General features: G+C 37.9%; 2 protein-coding genes across 3 annotated transcripts in view; both read right to left on the bottom strand.

Moving 5' to 3' along the window:
* DPP4 (dipeptidyl peptidase 4) overlaps window positions 1–10,671 on the bottom strand; it is a 75,176-nt gene extending 64,505 nt beyond the window's left edge. For both annotated transcript variants that reach the window (XM_071435049.1, XM_071435048.1), the window contains exons 1-5: window positions 10,539–10,671; window positions 10,380–10,464; window positions 2,348–2,437; window positions 1,685–1,779; window positions 1,488–1,562 (exon numbers count right to left, since the gene is read on the bottom strand). In XM_071435049.1, the coding sequence (XP_071291150.1) occupies window positions 1,488–1,562; window positions 1,685–1,779; window positions 2,348–2,437; window positions 10,380–10,464; window positions 10,539–10,544 (351 nt within the window). In that variant the 5' untranslated portion in view covers window positions 10,545–10,671. The remainder of the gene's footprint in view (window positions 1–1,487; window positions 1,563–1,684; window positions 1,780–2,347; window positions 2,438–10,379; window positions 10,465–10,538) is intronic.
* A 4,879-nt stretch (window positions 10,672–15,550) lies between these two features.
* On the bottom strand, window positions 15,551–26,571 carry GCG (glucagon). The gene is made up of 7 exons (XM_071434256.1): window positions 26,470–26,571; window positions 22,485–22,585; window positions 21,938–22,099; window positions 21,015–21,068; window positions 19,324–19,461; window positions 17,041–17,184; window positions 15,551–16,047 (listed from the first exon to the last, which is right to left on the bottom strand). Exons 2-7 carry the CDS (start codon window positions 22,580–22,582, stop codon window positions 16,023–16,025), a joined length of 621 nt encoding a protein of 206 aa, XP_071290357.1. The 5' UTR covers window positions 22,583–22,585; window positions 26,470–26,571; the 3' UTR covers window positions 15,551–16,022.
* Window positions 26,572–27,614: the final 1,043 nt, after the last annotated feature.

The raw sequence follows: 27,614 nt of genomic DNA, 5'->3' as shown, positions 1-27,614 counted from the left end.
GCATTTCCTCCACTACCAGGGTGACCTATTCCCATTCATACTGTCACAGAAATAAAACCCTTCTTTGAGTAATCTGCCTCTTGAAATCTGTATCGCTCTGTGGGCACTTAACAGAGAGAAGGATGATGATGATAATGCACACACATTTAAACATGTTCACTACGTGGGGCTGGAGAGGTTTGATTCAGCCCACAGCACTGACATATTGCAATAATGCTCCCTTCTAAGAGGGTTCTTGGATATTTGTATGAAGATATAAACCAACAACTTAGTACTACACAGCCAGATGGCTATTACATAACAAGTGTCTACATCCCCATGATTCATTTTGTTACTCTCTTCCTTTGCAATAAAGATTAATAATAACAGAACTTTCAATCACACTGTTATATAAAGGTTAAAATATCTTGCTTCAGCATTGAAACAAAATTAACTCTTATGAATGCAACAAGTAAATACTACAGAGCAATAAATTACAAGTAGAGGAGATATGTAGGGTGGCTGGTAAAATATTAGGCATTTTGTGGCCTTTAATGATGAGTGAAGAGCGAAATAATTCTGAACAATTCAGAAAAACAAAAGCTAGGAGGCTTAGGAGGATCCAGCATGGCAGCTAAAACTGAAAAAAAATTGATGACTGAGTGCACAGACTGCATCTGGCACCGCTCAAGAACCACTCTGGGACTGCAAGGCCAGGGCATGTAGACAGTGTTCAGTGACACAGTGCTCAAGTATTTGCACAAGTTAGCGCTGAACTTTTTACAAACAGAACAGGCACCTCTCTAGAAAAAGGAAAGAACAACAAAGTCAGCGGTTTCTCAGAGCACAAACTGCACAGCAAATGATCACCACCATTAGGCTTCTCAATTGGCATCCAGAGCCAGGTTCTCATGCCACCTGGCATAAATGTGGGCTGATCTCTGTTGCACGGTTCAGCACCGTGCCAGGATGAGGCATTCTGCTGCAGGCTTTTCATGTGCTCGCTGACAGGAGGCAACAGGGACACACAAGCCCACTCCAAGCATAAGCCTTCTTTGAAGCACATGCAGATTTTCATTCACCTCAGCTTTAAACTCTTACCTCCTACCACCACAATGTAACAACCACATATATATATATAGCACACATATACAAGCAGATGTATACCAGCATATCTACTCATCACTTCTCCTTACCCACACAACTCCTGGGACAGCCATGCCTATCTACTCTCCTAGATTGTCTTCCCAGATAAACCATCCAGCCTTGTTCTCCTTGCAATAACTCTACATCCACTTTTTATCCAGATGATTTTTTACCTCGGGCAGTCAGCTCTCTTGTGCCAAGCTCACAGATAATACCAGTCTGTTCTCCTCCTGCCTGCTCAACTTGACTGTGCCCTTACATTCATCCATCCTCCTGCATTTCCCTCACGTTCTCTCAGCCTCTCAGTTGTTCCCAAACCTTTATTTTCCAGTTTCATCCTCAGTTGTAAAGTGCACTTGTACCTTTGTATAGCTGTATTGCAGAAGAGCAAACTTTAGGTCAGGAGACAATATAACAGTGCTTGCCTGGTACTTATCCTGTCAACAAAGGAAGGGCAAAAGAAACACATTAAGCACTGATTCCAAAGACTATGCAGAACAAAATATGAAATCCAATACCTTTCCCAATGTCTGCATATATTACATATAAGTCAACGTACTAAAGTTGTATTTGCCAGGATTAATGTGGATGTTCCATTCTCAGCACTGATACACAGGATGTCCCCATTATCTGTTTTGTGAAGATACTGATTTCCTAAAAGCACAAGAGAGGTGACAAGAAGTAAGTAAAATGCTCATCAGTTACTTCTGTTTGCCCTTTATGCTTTTAAGCAGGAAATAAATTCCAAAAATCTGGTTAATGCTGTGTTTCCCAACTCCATAAAGAATGGATGCTTATAGCACAAGAATGTTCACAAAACGTAATCATGGAGCCCACAGCATCCACCTCCCAGCATCCCTTTCCCTTGGGGCACTTGACATGCTCAGAAGGAAAAGCAGCCTGCATCTCCCTGTTCTCTGGCAGCCCAGAGCACAGGAAGCTGACACACCTCAGAGGGCATCATGCTTCTACCCTAAAGCACAGGAGTAAGTATGCTCTTTTAGCAGTAGGACAATATCACTTGCCATGAAACATGAGCACGTTTCTAAGGGAAACAAGGAATCAACCCTTTGAGCTACGTGCTGTTCTATAATGGCACAATTAAATAATTGACTTTTTTTCAGAATACAGTAGTCACCTCAGCATGAGGTGACTGCTAGTGGTACATTGCTGAAGGTAGCACATTTTCTTGACGTTCAAGTTGTATGTATAAATGAATTACCTGAAATCCACTCCAAATTATGTGTTTTGTACTTATAGTCATTGTTCAAGTAATTCTGTAGAGTGTACGTCTTTCCTGAAGGGGTCTCTTCTGAAAGAAACAGATGGAAGAGAGATTCTGATCTTTGCTGAAAATTGTTCCACCCCAGCTTCTTAACCTGGCTACTGAGTGGATTTTTGTTGCTGGTTATTAAAGTGTTTTAGCTAACCGTCTCCAAAGTAGTAGCAGTGGGAAGGCAATAAAACTTTATTGCAAGGTAAATTCAGCAAGCATAAAATAAAGGAGCGTCAGCAAGGTCACTCAACAAACTCATGGAAATGAAAATACCTTTCTGACAGTGAAAACAATTACCAGAAGACCTCTGGCTCTCTTACCTCAGCAAACATGTACTCCTCAAAAGCTGAAAAGAAGTGATCTTTGTGCCTTTGTCCCCACGCTCACTCTAGGAAGTTCACTGCAAAGCCCCAGTTGCTAATAGTCGCAATTGTGAATCATTTGCTAATCCTTAAGCTCAAATTTCAGAAATGCCTCAAATAAAAAAACCCTAAAAATCTGAGAAGCAGTAAAATATTCAGAGAGGTCTAATTAAAAAAAAAAACAAACAAACACTTCCTGATAAAATTATGATGAAATAATTGATTAAATATTTGTCCCTCTTTTGATGTGATTTTCACCAAGGTATCTTTAAGTTCATTTTAGCATTATGATTTTGATGGGAGAATTAAATCTAAGTAACTGCCTTAGTCTGAAAAGACCAAGTGAAACTTTGAATCTAATTAAGCTAATGAGTTTGGTCATCAGCTTCAGCTGCAGTCAGCTTCTATGTAAAGTATTTCTTTCTCACTGCTTGCAGTGCACAAGTGCTACTGTGCAAAAAGTACTTTTTCCAAAGTATGACAAGTAGTGACAACAATAACAACAACTCATTCTGTGAGTCTTTGTGATTCTTTTCTTCCGAAAACAAACACTACAGATTTTAAATTCAGGAGTGCAATTCTCTCCCTGCATCCTCCCTTTTTTTTTTTAATGGAAACCTAAAATCTACCTTCATCTACCTGCACATACCCTTTTATGTACAGGGTCCAGAAAGGAAGGAATTTTAATTTCAATTGGCTAAATCAAAAGACTAGAAAAAAAGCAACTCATAAAAACACTCAAGTACAGATGTGGTGACTGATCAACCAAGGTGCTAACCTGCCCAATCAATTCTGAGACTCGTCTTGTGGATACTTTTAAACACACTGCCTTCACTTTCCTGCAGGTTGGATACCTGTGACATCTGGAATAGCACATGAAGACATTCATATCAGCTATTACAGCTTTACTCTCATTTCCAAACAATATAAACTGTATATATACAGCACAGACTGTACAACTACCACTGCAAGAGAGGTAACAAACAATGATTTTAGCCTAAAATGCTCAGAAAAGATTAAAAAATGCTTGCCCGTTTCCCTTTGAAATGTGACTCTTAAAAAAAATTACTAGGCTGGATTTATTGCTCTTGAAGTTTCTGTGAGAATATTAATTTCTCAGGTTATTTATTTAACTGAATATTTAATTTGATGGATTATGAACAAGTGGGTATTTAATATTCATACACAGTTGTCTAGTTGGGAATATGACTTCTTCCTAATCGAGAAAGTGTCATTTTCAATCAGAGTGGCTTCAGAAAGCAACAAACTCTCTCTTGGAAAAGGAGAAGCAATTTAAGACAGGTGGCTGATGAACAGGTTTAGGGATTTTTCCAAACTGATGAATGTTTTTCTCCGTGGTGACATACATATTTTGCTAAGGTCTCATTACTAAAAATCAGGACACTATTAAGATTTGTTGGCTATGTATAAAATTAAAATTTCATTTTCTGTCAACACCTTCCACATAGTATCTGAATATGAAAACACACGCCAAGCTGTAAGGGTACAGTCATAGAAGTTCTAGTTGAAGCATTTTCTTAATCTACAAGGTAGGCCATTACCAGTATATTCTTACTTATCCACTTTGTGCCACCGACCCAAGATACTCAACATACATTGAATTCCAAATTTTGGTTCTTATTGTTCTGATTCCATTTGAAAAGAAAAGTCAAAGAGGATTATTTTGGCAGAATAAATCAATTGCTGATATTCAAAGCATTTTATTGGCTTTGAAGATGGTATACAGGTCAATGGATGTTTATATTTTAGCAAAACTGCTTCTTTCACTCTTAGGCTCCTCAGAGAGGCTGCATTTTCTTGTTATTTTTCTTTTTCAACAATTCAACATACAGACTTATTTTTCTAAACTCCCAATGATGAGCTTCCAATGACCAATACTTGGGCCAGTTCTGTTTAATAATCTTTATCCATGCTTTGGATGAGGGAATTGAGTTCATCCTCCTTAAGTTCGTGGACAACACCAAGTTGGGCAGGAGTGTTGCTCTGCTGGAGGGCAGGAGGGCTCTGCAGAGGGATCTGGACAGGCTGGATCAATGGGCTAAAGCCAACTGCCTGAGGTTCAGCAAGTGCCAGCTCCTACACCTGGGTTACAACAGCCCCAGGAAGTGCCACAGGCTGGGCAGAGTGGCTGGAATGCTGCCCAGCAGAAAAGGACTGGGGGTGCTGTCAACACCAGGCTGAACATGAGCCAGGGTGTGCCCAGGTGGCCAAGAAGGCCAGCAGCATCCTGGCCTGGATCTGGAATAACGTGGCCAGCAGGAACAGGGCTGTGATTGTCCCCTTGTACCTGGCACAGGTGAGGCCACACCTCGAGTGCTCTGTCCAGTTCTGGGCCCCTCAATTCCAGACAGACCTGGAGGTGCTGGAATAGGTCCAGAGAAGGGCAATGGAGCTGGTGATGGGTCTGGAATATAAGTCCTATGAGGGTGGCTGAGGGAGCTGGGAGTGTTCAGCCTGAGAAGAGGAGGGTCAGGGGGAATGGTATTGCTTTCTACAACTACCTGAGAGGAGGCTGTGGTCAGGTGGGGGGCTGGCTCTTCTCCCAGGCAGATAGTGACTGGACAAGAGGAAATAGCCTGAAGCTGTACCAGAGAAGGTTCAGGTTGGACATCAGGAAGAATTTTTTCACTGAAAGGGTTGTTAAGCATTGGAAAGGAGTGCCCAGGAAAGTGGTGGAGTCACCATCCCTGATAATGTCTAAAAGATGACAAGGATGTGCTATTGTTTAGCTGATAAAGTGATGTTCAAAGGTTGAACTTGATGATCTTGGAGGTTTTTCCCAATCTCAATGATTCTGTGATTCATCTCCACCCTGGTCTGACTCCTGACAGTACATTGGTATTTCCACTGGCATAATGATATACAGGAATAGTTACATCATAATACCCCTGCTACAACAGTAAAACTGTAAGGCCTTCTGCAAAGAAGTCTCCCAATCGTTTACATAAGCAGTACTCATACAAAGTTGATAAACAATTCTGTTTGAATTTTGAAATTTCCTATTAATATGCCACCCTCTCTTAAGAGAAAAACTGAGTTGGTTTCTGCAGGTGTGAGGTGCTGACATTGTTTAACCCAAGTTGGCAACTAAGTACCACTCCCTTCCTTCCTCCCTCGCCCTCAGTGGAGATGGGGAAGAGAATCAGAAAAGATAAACCCATAGGCTGAGGTAAGAACAGTTAATGATTGAAATAAAAATAAATATAATACTCCTAATAATAGTAATAATATTTATAATGAAAAGGAAAGCAAGAGGAATAAAACCCAGGAAAGAAAACTGATGCAAAATACAATTTGCTCACCACCCACTGACCAATGTCAGCCTGTCCAGGCAGCAATGGGCACCTGGCAGCCAATCCCCCAGTTTATATGAGCATGACACTATGTGATGTGAAATACTCCTTTGGCCAGGCTGGGTCAGCTGTCCTGGCCATGCTCCCTCCCAGCTCCTTGTGCACCGCTTTTCTGGCAGAGCCTGGGAAACTGGTGTCCATGACTTAAGGGTAAGCACTACTTAGAACAACCAAAAAACATCAGTGTGTTATCCACATTATTCTCATACTGAATCCAAAACAGAGCACTGGACTAGCTACCAGGAGAAAATACCTGATTCCCAGCCAAAACCAGGACAAGTGTAAAGCAAACAAGAATCTAACAATTGTGTAAGCTTTATGGCATGTTGTATCACCATACTAAAATGGAACCATGTTGAGAAATTACTTTTGGCATATGTTTTGGTTATTCTCCAGTGTCAAGGCTCATTTTCCTAATTTCCATGTGTAATTTAAAAAGAAAAGGGGCAAGAAATGGACGGACTTTAAACCATGGTAAACAACAAAAGCAATAATATTGGAAGCTTTACTGCATGTTTACCACTACCAAGAGAGACAGGAAAAACCATATAAAGGGAAAGACAAGTGCAAGCATGATGTTCATGTAATAACAAGAAAGGGAGAGAGAAATTATAAAAAACAGAAAAGGTGAATGGTTATTGCCATTTTAAAGTGAAGGCAGAAGAGCAAGAATGATCTGCAAGCAAAGCATGTAATTTAGGAGCAGCAGGAGAGATGCAAGGGAATCCTGGCTGATTCAGTGGTCAGAAAAGTAAGAGACATTTCAGGCTAGTTTTTCCAAATCTGCTGTATCCCCATTTCTTTTCCAACCTGTAAAAGAGTACTCTAATTCTTCCCCCCTCCTGTATACTCCAGCCCCCAGTTACTATGTGACAGTTAGAGACCTGATTTTCAGCAAAAAAAAAATTGGTAGAAACTACTTTGCTGGCTCAGGACAAAGACTCACTTAATCCAGAATTCTATCCAATACCCAGGGGCTGATACAGGACATTCAGAAGAGACCACAACCAAATGTGAGTGCTATGACACCTCCTGGAGCAGTTCATCCAAAAGCCACTCCATGGGGCTGCAGAGAGCTCCCTGGAGGGATTTAATCATTAACTTGGTAAATCAACCTCTGGAATCTCTCTCAAATTTACCCCATCTCATGCAAAGGAAGGAAATAACAGCAGAAGCGTTCTATAGATAGCAATCTACTGTTGATAATGGGGTTTCATATTGTATTACTCAGCATTTGAATTAGGGTAGATAACTGAGTTAAATGACAGTTACAGAAGTCAAGGACGTGTAGCAGGAAAACATGTCCATTCCCTATCTTTTCACACTCACACAGAACACTCAGGCACCTTAAGGTCATTAACTTCTCCATGACCTGCTGTGCTCTTCCAGCCTCTCCTAGGCACACTTCTATCAAAAGACCACAAAAGCTTCTCATTTAGCGAACATCTCACCTTTAGAGAATTACAGCTGTGAGTGAAGAAACCTGGTTTGTGGACAGGCAGCTGTATGGGACCCTCACTCTAAGGCTGCCTATGACTTGCTCATGGCAGCAGAATAATAGCAAATACTGAACCGTCTCCTTGCTGCTCCCAGCATTGGCTGCTCATCCTCCCACCCCTGGTGTTCCTGCCCAGCTGTAAGGAGACCTGCAGTCAAAGAAGTGGTAAAGGTAAATACAGACATGGGAGGTTTCAATCTGCCTTTTGCATGGAAGGTTATAGGAGAAAAAAAAAACAACAACTGTGAGAAGTGTAAGCAAATTGGTGAATCATGAACAAACAGACCAAATATGTTTTTATAAAATACTCATGCTTTAAGGGTAACAACTTGTTGCTGTAGTCACCTGTTGGATAGTTCCTCAAAGCACAACAATGCTTTGATCAACAGACTTCAAATACAAACCCCAACGCTGTTTTGAAATTAAACTGTTTGATGAAAGTAGCCCCATGTGGTTATTAAATATAAAATGAAGTGTCAAAATAGGCAGTGGGCCTAAATGAAATATAGAATTTTGTCCAGAGTTCTGTCAGCAGACCCTCCAAGTAAATGGCTGCACCTCAAATTAGGGAACTACTTCACAAATTTAAGTCATCACTATTTGTCCATGCTAAGTGTCTGCAAGAAAAGAAGCAGAAGTTCTGCTTGCAAGGCCTACAGGCCAGCCAACAAGTCAGAACTCTGCTGGAGAGGCAAAATTCCACTACCTTTCACTGCACTGGAGACCACTTCTCCAACTAATTATGTGCTGCATGAATACTAAGCTTATGAAATGAAAATAATTTGAGAAGCATGGCAGGGAAAACAGCTGCAGACCATAGGTAAGAAGTTCAAACTCAAAATTATCTGTTTATATCAATAAGTGTCATATTCACTCCCTGTACAATGCTTGAAACATTGGGATGAAATGAAAACTATTTGACTGCAATTAGAGGGATTTTTATCAGAGCAGACTTTGATTTCACATAGTCACAGTCACATGAGCTGCTCCTTCCCAAAGCAGTTTTACCACTTTTCATTTTGTACTCAATCATCTGCATGGCCCAAGAGGCATTCATAGCTACATGTGCTGTGGTTGTTCATTAAAGCCATATAATCAAACTAGTGATTAATTGCCCTAACCTATAAATTACTACTTTATGAGTACACCACCTGTACACTCTCAGCTAACAGAAAACATCTGTTTAGCACCCTCCAGTCAAAAATTCAAAAGAACTCTGCAGTTCCCAAACTACAATGGTCACAGTTGTTCAGATGTTACTGCTGGCCTGATTTGTGAAGAGACAGGAATTCAAGTTTTTGAACTGGGACCACTCCATCTCAATCCTTATTTTACCCAGAGGGACTTAATGAACCACCTGGGTGTGTTCTCTATGCCTTAATTTGAACCAACAGTAAGAAGTCTGACACACTGTTGTACTCTTTTATAACCAAAGGAAACAAGCCAAGGCTGACAGCATGGTGGTATTCTGTGTATCGTAGAACAGAAATGCCTCTTTGAAGTAAAATTAATTTACTATGTAACTGAATGACTGATCTTGAATTGCAGCCACTTCTGGAGGAAAAGAACTCCTATGCTACAACTCATGAAAGAAGAAAACCCACTTTATTTACAGAAAGACATAGCATTGGCATCAAGATAGACAAGTACGAACTCTTCAGCAGAGTTCAGGCCTGCATACTGAATTCTTTCACTAGGTGTTATGCCTGCACACATCCATCTGATAAGTTATCAAGACCCTTTCTCTTGCTCTTCCCCACTTGTGAAATTCAGAGTATTTTTTGTCACCTCAAAAATCTGCTTTTTTTTGAGATAAGTGGCAAAAAGCTGCCCAAAAATAAGAGAAAACAGACTCAGCATCCACTAATGGAAGTTTCAGCCTAGAAGGCATATAACTCAGATATCTGGACTTTGAAAATCCAGTTCTGAATGACTGTGATATTGATATTAATATTAATAGAGCTGAACTGCAAAACAGTTTAATGTAAATTATGCCACAGGAGCACCAGTGACACAAGCTCCACCTCTTTAACCAACACAACAAAACCCCCCAACTTTCTGCACACATAAGCAATTTCCCAGCACATCGTCAAGATCCACTCACACATCTTCACTTTTTTTGGGGCGCACTTCTCGGACCTAGGTCTAGTCTAGAAACCCCCCCTTAGAGTGTGCTGTGCTGCTATGCATATCCCGACGGCTCAGCTGTTAATCACAGCACGAAACGAGAGCAGCTCTGTCCTACCAGCTGAAAGCACTGCTTGATCAGGATTTAATGCTGTTCCACATTAACCTCCAGAGCGACCAGGGCGACCTGGAAAGTGCTAACTGGTCGGAGTCCAAAAACTCATTCAGAACCTTTCTGTACTTTTCTGACCTCTGTAACTGTGCTGTTTATATAATTTCACTCAATGGTGTTAACAAAATTGTGCAAACAAAGCAAATGAGAGGGAATATAATCTTTTCAATACACTCTAGAAAAATTAGTAATTGTCAATTTACTGCTGGTTCGAGAGCCTTTGGCGACAATAAGAACAGAAAATGGTGAAAACGACAATGCGTCTGACTATTATCAACAAACATGAAGATTAAGAGACTTTTTAATTGTCCCTGCGCCCCCCACCCCCTCAGGTGAGACGGCCGTACCTCCCGGTTTCCCGGACCCCGTTCCCTGAGGCAGAAACTTTCCGCAGAACTTTCCCCGCTCCGCAGCGCGCCCCCCGCCCCGCTCCCCGCGCACTTACGGCGGGTGAGCAGCACCAGGGGCACGGTGATGACCACCACAACCACGGCGACCCCCAGGATCCCCAGCAGCCACTTCAGGAAGCTCTGCAAGACAAGTCCCGTCAGCCGCCAGCGGCGCAGGCCCTGCCCGCGCTGCCGCCCACCGCGCCCTCACCCACCGGCATCGCGGAGCGGATCCGGGCAGAGCCGAGCGGAGCCGAGCCAAGCCGAGCGGAGTCGAGCGCGCTGTGGCTCCGCAGCCCCCGCGCTGCCCGCGGGGCTCCGCTCGCGAGCGGCGCCTGGGCGGGGGCGGGCTGGGGGCGGCTGAAGGGGAGCGGCAGGCGCTGGGCGTTGTGCAAGATCCCGGCTCTCCGCGGGGGGAGCGGCGCTTTCCCCGTCTGCTCGCAGCCCGGCGGCGCGGGACACAGCTGGACGCGGCAGGAGAGACTTGGGACAGCGGGGGCAGTTCTGTCGGAAATCAGATAACGGCCCAGAAAGTGAAATGCCTTCAAACGCTGATGGAAAACTCCCAATGTTTTGATAACACCGGCATTTCTTGTTAACTTCCTGCTCTTTGAACTTCTTTTTCTAGCAGTCATGAAAAAACAGATAAAATTGCAGGAAGGGCTTATATTTATAGTTTTTTGGCACTGGAGATAGATGTGTAAGTCTGCTAAGTGGGTCTTTAAATTAAAATCAGAAAATGGAAATATAGGACAAAAGTTTAAAATTTAGTGTTGAAGATGACCCTTGTGTATGACATAAAACAATTCCCTTTCCAAGGAGAGTTTTGAGTATGTGCTGAGAAAGTAAGACAAATTGTTGGAAAAGACAGAATAACCTGTAAATCAAAACTGTAAAGCTTTTGATTGTTTAAAAATCCGAGTCTTACCCGTTATTAAAAAAACTGTCTGAGTTTCTAAATTATTTTAAGAGCTCTAGCCTCCAAAACAATAATTGTAAGTCGTGCTTTTTGTTTTATCCATGTTAGATTTTCCTCCTCTAATTGCAGAACACTAGTAGCTACCAGAGACAGATGCAGGTATTTTATGAGTTGCGAAATGTAACAGAAAAAGTATGTGATCTGCTGAAGCAAGATTTCAAGTCAAGGGAAATAGCAAATGTTCTTAGTCTTGCCTTCAAAGAGCTTGTCAAAGCTTTCAGAAAGGTAATGCTGCTTGCTCCTTCATTCTGCTTCTGCAGACAGAGTACAGCATTTAATATTTTACTGCTCTTTCTTAAGCAAACTGTGTCTGGAAGCAGGAAAATAGCTTTTTGTGATAAAAAAGTCTCCTTTAGTATAACCAAAGTGATTACAAACACTAAGGATGTGTCTGGGAGCTAACAGACTTCATCTAGGGACAAACATGTTCTTGCTCATTGTTGTATACCATGCTCCTCAAAGGTAGCAGCTGGTACTAGTTACAAATTTATGCTGTGCTGGCAGTATTGGGTTACCTTAGGAAGGTCATTAATGTGCCCTGACAGTGGTTCCAGGTAGCACAGTGTACATTTACCATGCAGCATCCGGCCTGCTGCAATTTCACAGCTTGCTAATCACTAATCTCTGAGTAGATAGGGCCTCTTCTATAAAGTAAAATCACAGTGAAATAACAGTGCTTTACATTACTTTTCAAAGTAGCATCTCATTATATGGTGTAAGATGCATGACCAATGTTTCAGAATGTCTTACAGCTCCACTTAAATATCAATCTGCTATACTGTGCATCTGTTTGTCTTATCAACAATCAAAAAGGAAAATAAAACACCACCACCCCTCACCCCAGGGTGAATTTTCCTTTTCCTAGTGAGTAGGAATCACAACATAGATATAATTCAGTCAATCTGTGCATTTTTTTCCCCCCTAAACATTTAAGTAGTGATCATCACAAAGTCTCAAAATGTATAGTCAAATTATGTCAGTCTTGTGAAAAAATGTACCTGAATATTTTGTAGCTTTTCACAGTCAATTTGCAGTTTAGTAATATTTTGAGAGATTATCTACCATGTTTTAGAGTTTCTCAGTGGTGAATTCTAAGGAGAATAAAGGAGCAGTACTGTCAATGCATATGGCTGGTTTCTCTGGGAACATAATTTTAAGTGCTTTTGGAAATATGGGTTCCTCTGTCTAGATCAAATTTTTAGTAACCTACAGTGCCTCTGACTGTGGTCATGCCAGAGGGATTTACAGGACCCAAATCTGTAGGCAGAACCATCTGAGTGATTCAGTAATAGTCAGTAAAGCAGAATATGTTTTCCATTGAATTGTAATAATTCCTAACAATGATTCTCTACAACTCGAAAAAAATCTCAAGTTCCTCCTGACTGATCAAAACCCTCATGATCCCAAAAAAATATTGTTATGGTCATGCTTCTGGTTCTCAGTCAGATTGTCTTTTGTGATAGCCTGAGACTTAAAAAAGTTCTTCCAGCTAAGTATTTCAAGTTACTTTATACTGTGGTGTTCTTTTGTAATCAGATATGTATTAGCACCATGCCAAGAAATTAAACAAATGACTATCCAGCAGTGGCTGCTACATGATGAAATTTGAGAAGCTGTAGCTTCATATTGTATGTTCAACACAGTGGTATTCATAAAGAAGTTGCATGGTTGCAAGGAGCTACTGACTAGAAAAGAATGAAAATACAGCTTTCAGCCTGAGGCTGACCTCCCAAACAGCTGGGGGATCTGCCAGATGCAATGTCTTCCTCACACTTCTAGCCTCAGTAAAACTCAAGACTTTGTTAGACATCTGTTTATATATACATCCAGAGCCTTTCCTCCAGAAATATCTGGAAAAGTCAAACTGCAAGAATGGAAAACTTAAGCTCTCTGCAGAGTTAAAAAAAAGTGACTAAAATGTGTACAGTTTACTTTACAGGTGCAATGATTTGAAATCTGATATTCCAGATTTCTCAGTGTGTTCCTGTGGGAGACAAAATATGGGCTGGATAAAGTTTTGTATGGATTCAGTGGCTCCAGTGAATAGTGGAGTTTCATTTTTTCTTTGCATTTGAAGTTGAAATGGTATGACAGTTTTGTAGCAAATCTTTGCATTGGTTCAATTTGAGAGGATTGTGAAGAGAGTATTAACTCTAAATCAAGAAAGAAAAATCCCTTTTTTATGTGATTATGTCACTGGGACATCAATTTCAATGTGGTTAGAAGCAACTGTCACTTAGCTCTTTCAAGTTTGTATATTTTTCTTTAGAAAATTGTTTTCTTGGGAACTACAGATTCTTACATGTCCTCTGAGCACAGTTGAATGGTTAGAGAATCTCAGGTATCTCAGTTTCTGTTGTTTTCTTTTCTTTCTTTTCTTTTCTTTTTCTTTTTTTTTTTTTTTTTTTTTTTTTTTGGTATTAATTCCAAGTAGTTGTCTTGTTTTCATGCAATATGCTTATTTTTCCAGATATTTAGTAAATAGTATGGAAGAGAAAAGATGCTGCACACTCAGCAAATAAAATACAGTGAGGACATTTTTAAATATAAGGCCACATGGAAGTTCAAGGCAGCACATGTGCAATACACAGAGGACTCCAGCTATAGTAGTAAAGACAAAGAGATTGTGACTTATTTTTCCCTGTACTTATACTCTTCACTGAATTTCATGTAGCATGTGTGAGAAATATCCAGGGCATACCTTATTACTGATGCCATATGGACTTGCTCTATGATTTCAGGATATGTAAATCCTAGTCCTGTTGAGGTGAAACATGTGTTTGATATTTCTGATTAGAAGCTCAGCTTGTCTCATTTGTGAAGAAAGGGTTACTTTTGATTCATGCTCTAGATCAGGACTTAGAAAATTAGAGGTTAAATGTTTTTCTTGTGTTCCAGACAAGCTGCATAAACTTGAGAAAATAATTTATATCCCTCTGTTCCTAAAGCATATCATTTGTAAAAGTGTGGAAAGCCCAGTATTTTCATAGCTGACAAAGCCATCACCAGGAGGGGCTCAAAATCCCTGGTGACAGACACTCCGAAAAAATGGATTTGTAATTGAGGAATCCTTCCTTCAGAACACCAAAACATCCTGGACAAAGTGAAATAAAACATTTCAAAGGCAATAGTTCAGTCTGTGGGAGCAGCAGAGCTACCTTGTACCATTTTATCCTGGGCCATATGTATCCAACTGTGTATAACTGAATCTTTTCCAGTTCCGCTTGGACCCAAATCCCACAAATGGGATTAAATAAACAAATAATATGTATACACAGCCTCCACCTTTTTTCCCTTTTTCTTTTCTTATCTCCGGTGGTATTTTGGATGTTGTGATTTTATATTTTTTTTAGTGCAAGATTCTATTGAATTTAAATTGTTTAAAGTTGGGATGTTAGCAAAGCTTTCTGTTGTTGCCAAGAAGCTGATCAAGATGCCAAGTTGGGTATGATCTGTTCTGATCTAAAATTACAGAATATTCATTCCTATAGCACTTTGGAAGAATGATCTAATATTTTCCCAGAAATTTTAGATTATAAGTGGAAGTTTCAGATGCTTTTAAAAAACTTATTCCCATAAAAATGTTATTCCTAGCAAAATTATAGGTACTAATTCTGATTCAACAATGTTCCAATTTCATATCAACTTCTACTAGATACTTGTTAAGACCATTGAATTTCTCTTAGACCACTTGCCCTTTAGGACATTTTAATATAAATCCCTCATATATTGCTAGAGGAAGAAAAGGGGCTTTGTGTAGTCAGGAAGTAGTTTGGAAGCAGGGGGCAGCAGCCCATAAAAGTGATCCTCAGAGGAAGAGGGAAGGAAGGAAGGAATATAACACAGATTAGAGGGTCTTGGCTTGGTTTGGCAATCCTAGAAAATTTGAAGGTGTTCCAGGGCAGTTTCCACACTTATGGAATATATTGCACTTAACATTTTCCAAAGCTGTCCTGTTCTGAGCCAGAATTTATGCTAATGAAGAATAATTGTCTCTTCAGTCATGTTTCTCCCTCTAGCTTCATCTTACATGATTTATTTTTCACCTAAAGATAGTTCAGAGTTCACATAGCTCTTTTCTGGGAATTATTGCAGAGAAAATGTGACCAAACAATGCTAAGTTTATCATTCCAAACAAACCACTTCTAAAATCTCAGAGACACTAAAATATTAGAATAAAATGAAATGGAGTGCAAAGAGGAACATGGCATATACACAATGAGAAGTCAACAGAAAAGAAGCTTGAAAAAAATTTATTTTAGGCCATAATTTAATACCCTTAAAGCTTAGCCTTTTTATAACAAAGGTTTTAAGAGGGATATTTACTTCTCAGGCATTTGTAACTGCCAGCCCCTTATGAATAACACGTATAATTGGTAATTGAATAATTTGTGTGTAGAAGTAAATTTTTTAGAAAAATAATTTTATCCTTAAATATAAATGGAGTTACTTTAGTCCTAATAAATGCAAAACATGAAGTTATAGAGTTATAGAACTTTCACATTCTTAAAGCTGTTAAGAAAACCATCCCTTAGACAACAGGTTTTCCATATATAAACCTTTGGCAACACTAAACTATAGTACAATTATTTCCTGGCATGCAAGGTGACATAACTTTGTTACAACAAATGTAAATGACAGAATACAGATTTCAGAATCTCTTAATAACTGGCAGTTGATGAAATGAAGATCTTCATTTATCCCATTTTATTCTTCATTTTTACTGGTATTCTTCCAAAAGGTCTCTGGGGAAAAAAACAAAGCAAAAAAGCAGCAGCAATTAGGAAAAATTCTAAGTCTCCCAAGATTTATGAAATATGTGTGGAACATATTTTTTCTGTTTAAGAGTGAGCAGATGTTAGTTTCACAGACCTCTCAATGCCTCTCTCTAATAACAGATTGAAAACAATTATTCCTAAAGGAAAAGCATTTTAGTAGTTTCTAATAGATTCTTGTCCTAAATTGTTTGTTTCAACGCTGAACTACAAACATAAAAATAGTAACATGTTAATAAAAACTGTATTTTAGCTACACCTTCTAAATTTTTTGTTAATTTTGTTTCAGATTTCCAAAATCAACTGTCTTTTTGGGTGCTTTAATAATGCAAATGGGATATCTAACATGTTAAAAAAATCTGGCCACTCACATGTGTCTTGTGTTGGCACTTAATTACTTCTTAAAATGCTTTGTTAATTTTAACAAATAATTCCCAAGTATTAACCTGTTCACAGCGCTCATTTAGAAAATGCTGCTTTGCCTATATACAGGCAAATGAAAGCAGGGGTCCCAAAGAGTCACCTGGCAGGAGCTCAGATTACAGCACTCTTCCCTAATGACAAGCCACAGATTAAGGCAGTATTTTATATCACAGTCTTTAAAGAATAATCAGTTTGGTGTAATTTTGCCAATCAATATTTCTGATTTTATAATGTCCCATGCAAAGCAAAGTTTTATTTTTCAGTAATTTAATATGACCTTACTTCTGGTAACATTCAGTGGCAGAACTACTTTCAAGTTAAATAGGAAATTATTAGAGAGGTTCACCATTGATAAAAATTCAGATAATATTTGGAATGAGTTCCATTTAGTGTCTTATCCTTCTTCACCTGTCTGTAACAAAGTTTGCAACATACTACAGATATATCAGCAGCTAAGAGAAAAATTAGTAGTATTTTCCCCGGGTGTGACAAATGCATTTAAAATATCAGTATATTAAGAATAGTATAAAATTCAGGCACCTTTGGGTAACTTTTGTGTTAATGAGCCATTTTAGGAACTCTTTGGCAGCCATGTCATCAAGGACTTTGTTGATATCACTCGTGAAAGTGCCATCTGCATGTCTTCGACCCATTTCTTCAGCCACAAGAGCTTTTTCTGGGAAACTTCAAAAATAAGAAATTATCAACACTGTGTATATCAAAACAAACAATCCATTTAAAAGGGCCTTGTTACAGGGTTCTAATACACTGCACATTCCCTGTGATTTTAAGGAGTTAAGGGTTGAGCCTGATGTTATGGCTCAGTGCAGCACAATGCGTGTCAGAACATCTTTTGAGGCATTATGTTCAAAACATACAGCCATTCCTTCCAGTGAGCCTAAACTCCTCCCCAGCAGTTTTGAAAAAGCCATACATGCAAAAATATATCTCAGTCTGCAATGTCTATGCCACGTATATTAGGTACTAGTACATTTACTAAGAATTGCTATTTAAGAAATACCACTAGTAAAACATTACAGTCAAATTTTCATACATTTTTCTGTTTTATTTGGACATAAGGCCTATTTATTTACTTAAAATATATTTCCTAAGAATTCTTATTCTTAATAAAAATTAATAAGGGCAGCAATTTCTTTTTTTTTGCAGAAGAGTTGTTGAAATAGCTCACTTAAAGCACCTGTATAAAACCTATGTCCTTGTTTGATGTAAAATCATAGAATGTTGCATTGTATACTTGGAATCAGATCCTGATTATTTTTCCATTCTTTTTTTGACTGCTGGAAAACCAGTTTGTCAAAACCAGAGTTCGATTTAGAAAACTTTCCTCTCTTGTTTCATCCCATCAAATATAGGAAGATTTTGATGGATTTCATTAAGGTGGGCTGTGGGCTGATCCTGAAGCACCATGGGTTCTGGATCCAATGACAGGCAGACTGGATCATTTCAAGGAAGGTTGTATACAAGTTCAACCACAAATGGTACTAAATATTGGAAAGCAGAGGGGTTGTCTACAATTAATTGCCCATCTAGGTTTCTAAGTTCAGTTGAGGTTGTATTTCTCTCAAATGGATACAGAAATACTCTATTTCTGCTCATGAAAATAAAACATGACAGAAAAACAAGTGGATGTCTGAACATAACTAAGAAGGTGAACCAGCTTTTCCCTTCTCTGTATAGCTGACCTAATTTATTTAACTCCGTTTTTTTTCAGGAAATTGTCAATATTTACAAAACTTAATTTTTCCTATTTAGTCTTCCTTAACTACAACACACAATCTTGTCTTACAGATTGTATTTTATTATTATTTATTATTATTATTTTTATGTAAAGTGAGAGACTTACATAATACTTTACAGCTGGTAGAATATTTAATCCAAGGATGAACTGAAATCCCTGCCCCAAAGAGCTTACAGTCTAAAGGCACAAATAAGTACAGAACAGTTGAAAGGTGGGCAGTGGCAGCTGCATGGTGTAGCTCCTAACCATGCAGAGTTGGAAAAAGATGAGCAGAAGACGCCTGCAGGAGACTGAAGGCAATGCCATTCTAAGTGTAAGACCATCGTGACAAAAGATGTAAAGTCATGAGGGAGTACATGAAGTGGATAGGATAGAGAAATCTGCAATAAGTATGTGGAGAACAAGGTAGAAATTAAAGAAATCATATGTAGGCAAAACCATTAGTGGAGCTTTGTGTCCAGGGAACTGCAAACCATGGCAAAGGAATCAGAGGCATCTTAAAAAGGAAGATAAGCTATAGCAAATGATAGTTATGGCAGCAGCAGCTTGGGGAGACTCTGAGAAGCATGGGAAGAGGAAAATAAGTTCTTAGTTACTCCTGGGAGTGATCATCAGCACACAGAGTACAACTGAAGACATTGGTAAAGACTTAATCTTGGAAATATTGCAGGGGAAAAGATGGACTGTAAAAGGAAAAGAAGAGAAGGCAATTTCAGATGATAGTGACTTGAATAATCTCAGTGACAGTTAAGGAGACTGTAAGCAATGTTATGTGAAGGGGAAGATCGTAGTTAGAGGAAGAAGGTCTGGTTTAGTTTTAGATGTGTTGACTTTAAATAAAACTTCACCTTTTAGAGTGTAACAGCATACTGAACAGATTTTAATCTGTATTTGAACTTAATAATGTAAAGTGGTAGTCAATCACCAACAGAATATCTTCTAATACAAAAGAAAGACATGAAGTACAGCAAGAATGATCAAAAGCACATCAAAGTTTCATCAGACATGATTTCTAACCCCAAATGCTAGGCAAAATTTAATAAGAGGAACAGATGGATTCTTACTCTCTTCTTCCTCGTCCATTCACTAACCAAGCAATGAACTCTTTGGCAGCTTGACCTTCCAAATAAGAGGTGATGTCACTGGTGTAGGTGCCTTCAGCATGTCTCTCATATTCAGCGTGGCGCTTGGAGATGGCATTGCTGAAAGGAGAGCAGTACCACAGGAGCAGACTGTAAGAATTGAACTTTTAAACAATCTTTATTGATTTCAATTTCCCACTTGCCAGACTAGTGTTTCTATAGGAAAGAGGGGTTCTTTTTGGGCCTCAAATTGATCTTGACATATTTTTTGTGGTTAGGTTTCAGTTCTGAAGGTATGCCTGTACTATGCAATACAGTTTTGTGCAGAGATTCCTGAACTAGTTCTGAACAACTCACTTCAAGTGTGGAAAGCAATTACAGCTGTATTGGAATGGTCTTACTAATTAAGTATGAGCTAGAAGCTGTATTGTATTACACAGATATGCTTTTTGTTGCCCTTTGTTAGCTGCTCCCCCTACCTTCACCTTCATTATTTCTAAGCCAAACTATTCAGACTTAATTCCTTTCAAGTTTACATTTTGAGTTGTTTTATAAACACCTTTAAAATCATCTCTGACCAAGTCAAAATCTTGAAAAACTTTCAGGCCTAATCAACTCCATCTTATTAAAGGCATTCTCCCTCCCTACACCTCATTGTGGTTATTTCTCTGATATAACACAAAATTATGTTACAGTGGCTCCTGGGAAGGAAAACTGCACTAAGAAGTAGACATATTATGGAATATTTTCCATGAATAAATTCCCTAGCATTTCTGTTTCAAAATTTGCTAATTTCTGCCTAAATCTAGCTCTTTCTATTATTTTTTCTTCTTGGGATGTCACCATTCCTCCTAATTTAGTACCATCTGCACTTTTCATCAGCATGCTAACTAGAGTTGTTTGGAACATTTTTAATGAAATGTTAATTTTTTTTGAGATATGCAGTTTCAATGAAGCGGAAACATTATTACAAATTTGTTATTAATATTGACAGTGTGAATGTAAGGGTCTTTGTGATCTGGGCTATCCTTTTAGGATTTTCTGACAAGAGAAAGAATTCATATAGGTATTTTAACCTGTTTTGCAAAAACATTCAGTTTCTCCTTTATTTATTTAAGATTTCCAATCTCTCTAACCTTTTCTCAAAAACACAGTCAAGAAACAGAATTCTGGTCTTCACAGGTCTTCTCCTTTCTGTAATAAGTGGTTTATGAAACATTGGACTGAGTGCTGAGGGCTGAACATTGCATCATGTTTAATCAGTTCTCTGCAAATTTTCCTGGCCACCTTCCTTTCACTAATCTTCTCAATGGTTTTTTATTCTTCAACATAATGTGGTTGTTTTTGTTTATTTTTTTTATCAGACTTCTCTATACCAAGTTTTTCTTTTTATGTTATTCTCTACTCGCCTTGATTACTTGAAATGTGCTTTCCTAAAACCTATTCTCATCCTGTTGCATTCCTTACATCTGTAGCTATAGAACACAGTGCAGGAATAAATAACATAGAGACATATCCTATTTCCTTGTTAAAAGCAGGTGTGAAATAATGTATTTGATTGATATTTCTTTGATTGTGGTAACATTTCAAAGAACACTAGTTGTTTTCTTTCTTGTTTAACTGAAAATGAACTCAAACTCATTTAGAATAACAAGTTGTGACAAATAGAATACCTTGAGAGCTGGTCAGGGACTTTGTTATTTTCTGTGTCCTCCTGTGCTTGTTGGCTGTAGTGAAATTGCACAATCATTAGATCATTAATACCAGTACACTGCAGAGCCTGCATAAGCTTTATAAGTTATTATTTGAATATTATAGTGAATCCTCATGACTCATAGATGAATATTATGTTCATTATATTTCATATTTTAAATTAGTACAATGTGTAGAAATTGTTACTTTATAATTTAAAGACTTCCACAGAGATTTAAAAGCATTAATGTAATAGATTCTTCTGGATATTTCTGGATTCTTTTGGGGCAGATTTTCTCTGGAACACAAGACTGACACACTTGTACATTATTCTTGCTCTCAGCTTGCTAGCTTGAGTTTAATCAAAGTATATTTGAAAAAAACATGCCAATTTATATTGATGATACTGATAAATTGTCCAGTGGTCAACAAAATCTACACTTCAGCTGCCTTTTCAGAAATGAAACTTCAGGATTAGAGTATCCACAGATAGGAAAGTTTTGATGAGGCCTAATGGCCCAGAATTGTGCATTATATTTAAATATCTTATTTGTATTGAACTTAATTGATTCACTGAGAAAATCTGCCTCAAAGAGGCTGAGACAGTCTTTTTAGGTGGCATATAAGACAGTACATTTTGATTAGGCCAAATCCTTTTGATTGATTTTACATGTTTCTCATTTCTAGTAATATATTAATATTCTGTTAATGGCTGGACTAGATCTTAGAGGTCCTTTCCAAACTAAATGATTAGTTTATATACACAAATTTTCCTCAAATACTTTACTTATTTGAGGTTTATCCATGGTCTGGGATGGGAAGCTGGTACCAAGAAACTGAATTGGCTAGATTCTTGGCTGTTTCTGCTTGTGGAGCTCTGTATCAATGTGATCAAAATGCTTACCCATTTCTTTTAGTGCTCATTAACCATTGCACAAAGTCCTGAGCTCGTCTGGTGTCCAGGTACTTGGTGTAATCACTGGTGAATGTGCCTTGTGAGTGACGTTTCACTTCATTCAGTGGTCTAGATTCCTCTATTGGCTCAGAATGAGAAGCTTTGAATGATCTGTGAAAAGTTTAGACCTTGTTAATCTGCAATGGTTGCAGTACAGTCTACAGGTGCATTGATTCTTCTTTCAACAATACTATTTTTTACTCCCACGAAGTGAAAGCAAGTGGCATATTGATCAGTAGCTGTCTGGTAGAAGGAATCTGTATAGCAGATTGGACGCTGCCCAATTACACAGTCTGCTTGGATAAATAAGGTAGCCATTGTTTTAATACCCCAGATTTCTGTGCTCAGGTTTGCAATATTAAAAACCCTGTCAGTTTCAATGGTAGATCAAGTATGCATAAAGGGGTCTTTAAATTATAGTATGTTTGGCTTCAAAGTGTTAGAAAACAAAGTTCACACCAAGTATTTGTAAAAGTTTGGTCTACTAAGAATTTACCTTGATTTCTCCTCTGTATCCTGAAGAGGATTTTGCCAGCTGCCTTGAACTATCATTAAAAGGAGACCAGCAACAAAATAAATGCTTTTCATTTTCATTGCCTGTCAAAACAGAAATAAAGCAACAAAGAAAAATGTTATAATGTTTACATATGTCTGAATCAATTACACCAAAAAGAGATATTCTTTGTGCTGATCTAAACATGAAAGTTAAATATAAGGAGCCTTCTAGGATGGGTTTCATATCCAGTGGATGACATTTCAGGGCCTTGGGTAGGCATTCAAAAGATGTAGTTTCTGTTCCAGTCTTTCAGCTCTAGTCTGTATTCTAGAATGCAAGGAGAGCTGAGAGCAACTGCATCCTTGCTGTCCTTTGCAATGTGAGGATAAAGGTCTGTTCTTTTCTCTGGGTTTTGCTGATGGCAAGCATTAGATCTGTGATACTGTTCTATTGCAAAACTGAGGGTAGTGATGTGGCTGTGATTTCTTTTCCCAGGTCATTCACTAGAGAAAAAACAAAGCAAATCTTTGTCAAGAATACTGTCACATTAGCAGCTCTCCATACTTTCTCACAGAAGTTGCAATGAGTTCACATCAGCAACATTGGAAATAATAATAATAAAAAATAATAAAATTGGAAATAATTTCGTCATGTACTTGGGCTAATACTTGTGTATTTGAATAAGCCCTTCTGCCATCCATGGAATTTTCCTATGGAGGTTTATTATACAGTCTGGAAAACAAAGGGAGATAGGACACATGAGTGCCTTGAAGCAAAGTGGTAGCAAAGTAAGTCCCAGTCACAAAACACCCTCCCCAATAAATGTAATTTGTACCCTATTCCTGTGGCTCCACTGCAGGAATTTCTTACTGAAGCTGATTTACTTACTGCTTACTGATTTATAAAATAAGGCAGTCTGAGTGAAAATATATATCTTCTCTATTTTAATGCCTTGTCACAAGAGGCTGAATTTAAATATACTATGGGCTGCAGGAAGTTTTAGAAAATGATGAGGGAATGATGTGTAGTGAAGGTGCAGATTACTCCATTTTGAGATTGAGACTTGGCTCTGCACTGAGCAACGCAAATGAGGGGGCTATATGAACACCTCTGAAAAGGTGATCTCCTGCATCAAAAATCCTACTGCTGTAGGACTTCTACTCTGCCCCTGTAGTCTGCTCCTTCATAGCAGATTTTTTTTGAAACCTGTTTCTTCCATCTGTTTTAAAGTAACTTATAGTTGGAAATGCAAAGCTTGACTATTGGCAGGCATTTTACCAATGGTTAGGAAGAATCTATTGGACTGGTATTTTGTGAGGCCTGATTTTTAAGAGATTCTTACTGAATAATATGAATATTTTACTAGAATACCTCAGTGTCTGTTTCCAAATACTTGAGGCAATCAAAATCTCAATAAAATATTGATCAAGCTCAGGAAAATAAATGTGTAGGTATAATATTTTCTGTAGTATTTTACTATTAGGCAATGGAGTCAGTTTTCCTCTCTCCACCAGAAGCCACTGCCAGTGTTACCCATTTTTTCATCAATGTCTGTTCATTCTGCCTTGTGCAATGTCCTGGTATATAAGAGTTGACCCCTTCACTTGAACATGCCCTGCTATAGTACCAACATATACCACAGTGGTCATGTAGTCAGCCTTATTAAAACCCTAACTCTAGTACTGAACTCTGTTTTCACTGTTTCATTTGGAGCTGTAATTTGGTGGTGCAACACTGACATCCAATGTTTATCTCAAGGAATGCATAATTTCACATTTCATAGGCTTCTAGCAATGGAACAAAAGCTCTGCCTGTTCTTTGGGAGATGACTCTGTTGTGGTCATTTCAAAATGGTTTGATTGACCCTCTGGTAGCTGATACAGCTGTAAATGAGTTGACCTGGACTTGGACACCAGATAAAGTCTGGCTATTGCAGCACACATAAGTAAATTTGCCCTGCTTGATAGTCCTAGTTTACAGTTGTCTGTAGCTTTATTAAACTGTGATCCAGATTAGCCATAAACCCATGTCACCGAGGTGGAATGAAATATCCAACACCAAAAGCTTTTCTGTTATATTAAAGTTATTAAAAAATAATTCAAAGTCACTGTAGTCAGTAAAGAGATAATTTCAGTTTATCTTGGCTCTAACTCTAATGTCTCAGGCCTATAGAACTTTCAGATGTAAACAATCCCACTGGCTACTTTATTCCTTAAGTATTAAGATTAAAGTTAAATCCATTTTCAACTGCTTTCTAAAATTTTCAGAATCAAAATGGTGAGATTATTAAAAAAGAAATATGTATAAATGCAGTTTTTGAAATTTATAAAATTTTAGAGAATCCTTATTAATAAAATAAGCTTTTCCAAAAACTATTGACATTCTGTCAAATATGTTCTTAAAAAAATTAGCATCAGTTTTGTTTTTTCACCATTTAGTATTTGCTATTGGTAAGTCAAACCAGCAACAGAAGTTCTTGACAAGTTAAACAGGATACAGCTTCAAAAGAAGAAGTTGTAATTTTATTCTTGATAATATAGACATGTGTTATAGAGAAAAAGAGATAATCAGAAAAATGGTATTTTCTTAGTTTATGCTGGCTAATCAATTAATTTCTCAATCAGAAAAAAGGTTTTATTTGCTGTAAGTTATTTAGGTCACCAGTAGATACTGCTAAAACCCATGGAAACCTATTGTCAAGGCACAGGAAAACTAAAGCTAATCTCACACAGAAAATTTTTATTCCTATGCATATTAGACTAATGAAAATATTTTCATATCTTTCTGATTGAAAATGAAAAAAATTAAGACATTTCTGTTTGAACCACCAGAAATATGTAACAAATATACCTCTCAAATCTTGATCAGATATTTATTTGAATATTATTTCCCTGACCAACCAGATTTTTCTAGTTTTCTAATATATTCTACTACAAGTGTAGTAGATTTTTTGTATCTATGTACAATTTTAACTAGCTTAATTTCATTGAGTTTTCAAAAAAACTTTCAAAAGTCACATTTGTATCTCTTTCCAGTTAAAAATAGAAATTATGAAGTTACATTAAAAAAGCAGTAAAAAAGGAAATATTTTCATATGAACATGCATGAATGAACAAAATAGACTTCTATTGAAAGGAAACTGTCTGCAAATAGCAATAATTTCTAGAAATAAATAAATTACTTTTTCAGGTAGGTGTATTTTACATATAATTTATCCACCATGCTATAATGCCTTGTAGAAAGTTCTGTAAAATCCAACAATTCTAGTCTAAGGAATTCCATAGTAGGATGGAAGATTAAATTCAATTTTATGCAATAATCCCAATAACTATTGAAAGGCTTTAATTTTACTTCTGTGCTATAAAATTTCCTTTTCTGATCTTACAGTGATGTGGAAATAATAGTTGCTGTAGACAAACTAATCTAAAAGTGGGGCAGTGGAGTGACAGTCTGTAGGGTGACAGAGTGACAATCTGTCTGGGACAGTTTTAAATCAGTGTCTACATAAACCCACTGAATTTGTTTCTATGCTTCTAGCTTAATCCTCATTGATTCATATTTAGGCGGTATCTATAAGGAGTGAATAATTTTAAACTCACATAATCTATCGTAAATACCCCACATTTATTAAATATTTCTACAGAAGGTACTAAAGAAGATAAAAATATAAAAATCAATAATTGTGTATCTCATTTAAATCCTTACTACAATCCTTGTCTTTCATGTTCTCATGGTTAATCTTCCTTCCTTCAATTAATTCTGCAACACAAACTGTTGATTTCCATTTATCGGATCATTCTCTGTTGAAGTAATCAATACATCAAAATATTTAAATTATGATGTCATTAACTCCAAATATCAGTGAGTATAACCTCAGAAGAAAACACCAATTTGCTGAAAGATCTGCACCTCTACTGCAAACTTTGGGCAGCACAATGCACTCGGCTTTCTCAAACAAATAACTGGTAGTTCATATAAATCTTACCTTATTTTACTTAGAGGTGATACGTGGCAGCTGCAGAAAGAGCTACTCTCTCTTCTGCAACTATGGCAAGCCTTGAGGATCCTGAGCTCTGCCTAGCTGCCTCTTTTGCACAGACTTATATATATACTGTTCAGCTCTAGTAAGCATTACAGGAGTGCATCATTGCTGACAGTTTCCTTATTCAACTTTAAAAAAAAGTCATCATATTTGCTATTCATTTCATTTGATAATTTTACAAGCAATTTCACACATTCATTCTGCTTACTTTATGACATCAATGCTAACATGGATTTGCAGAAGGAGTGAGGTAGAAATGTCCAAAGTAGTAAATATCAAACAGAAGGGCATTAACATGACAAACAGTGGGCAAAAGGTGCCTGGGATCAAGGCAGCAATTTCTCCAATTTCTGATTTGCCACATTTAATAGTTAGAATCCTGATTCTATTGACATCAATAGAATTGTTTTCACTTATCAATTTTAAATCAGAGTTTATAAATTTAATTCATTGTTAAAAATAAGCACAACTTTTCCAAAGCCCTTGAATGATTCTTCAGGTAATCTTGTCCCAGTATAATGAATATGAAGAGATGTGAAATATTGCAGTGATGGCTACCCACTATGCTAGCACAGGTGAAATTTAAAAAAAATGTTTTGATTAGCCCTAGATGTAAAATTCCAAATTTGCTACTGTAAGAAAATTCACACTCACTTGAGAACTATATGCCAAACATTCACCGTATACTGAGTTTCACACCGTGGCCTACAGATTTATGCAAGATAAACCATTTGCTCACATTTCCATTCCCTACAAGGAAAAAAATTAAACAAAATAGATTTGAGATGTGTACTACTGCCTGTTCAATGCAATTACTCTTGTTCAGTGGAGACAATTGCATAGCTCTGGTGGAGCAGCATTGCCAAAGAAAGCCATGGTCATCCATGCGGTGACAACACAGAGACAGGTAGGGGAGATAGCCAGGTAGGAGGAAGGTTCTGGAATCACAGCAGACATCTCACTGAATGTTAATGACAGCCTGTGCCCCAGTCTGGAGTGCCTCACGGTCTGGTTTGTGGCACAAGGCACATACTTATTACAACAAACCTTATTTCCCTTAACACTGCTCCTCAAAGCCAGCAAAGAAT

This window comes from Agelaius tricolor, unplaced genomic scaffold (assembly GCF_023055355.1).
Source record: "Agelaius tricolor isolate 1412-34295 unplaced genomic scaffold, bAgeTri1.0.p SCAF_10, whole genome shotgun sequence".
In the NCBI taxonomy this organism is placed as follows: domain Eukaryota; kingdom Metazoa; phylum Chordata; class Aves; order Passeriformes; family Icteridae; genus Agelaius; species Agelaius tricolor.
The sequence above is the reverse complement of the archived record's forward strand: the minus strand, read 5'-3'. Positions and strand labels throughout refer to the sequence as shown.

Coding starts and splice junctions, on each gene's coding strand:
- GCG (XM_071434256.1), bottom strand. CDS start 22,582: ATGAAAATGAAAAGCATTTATTTTGTTGCTGGTCTCCTTTTAATGATA. Junction 22,100..22,484: donor GATACAGAGGAGAAATCAAG/GTAAATTCTTAG, acceptor AACTTTTCACAG/ATCATTCAAAGCTTCTCATT. Junction 17,185..19,323: donor AATGGACGAGGAAGAAGAGA/GTAAGAATCCAT, acceptor TTATTTTTGAAG/TTTCCCAGAAAAAGCTCTTG.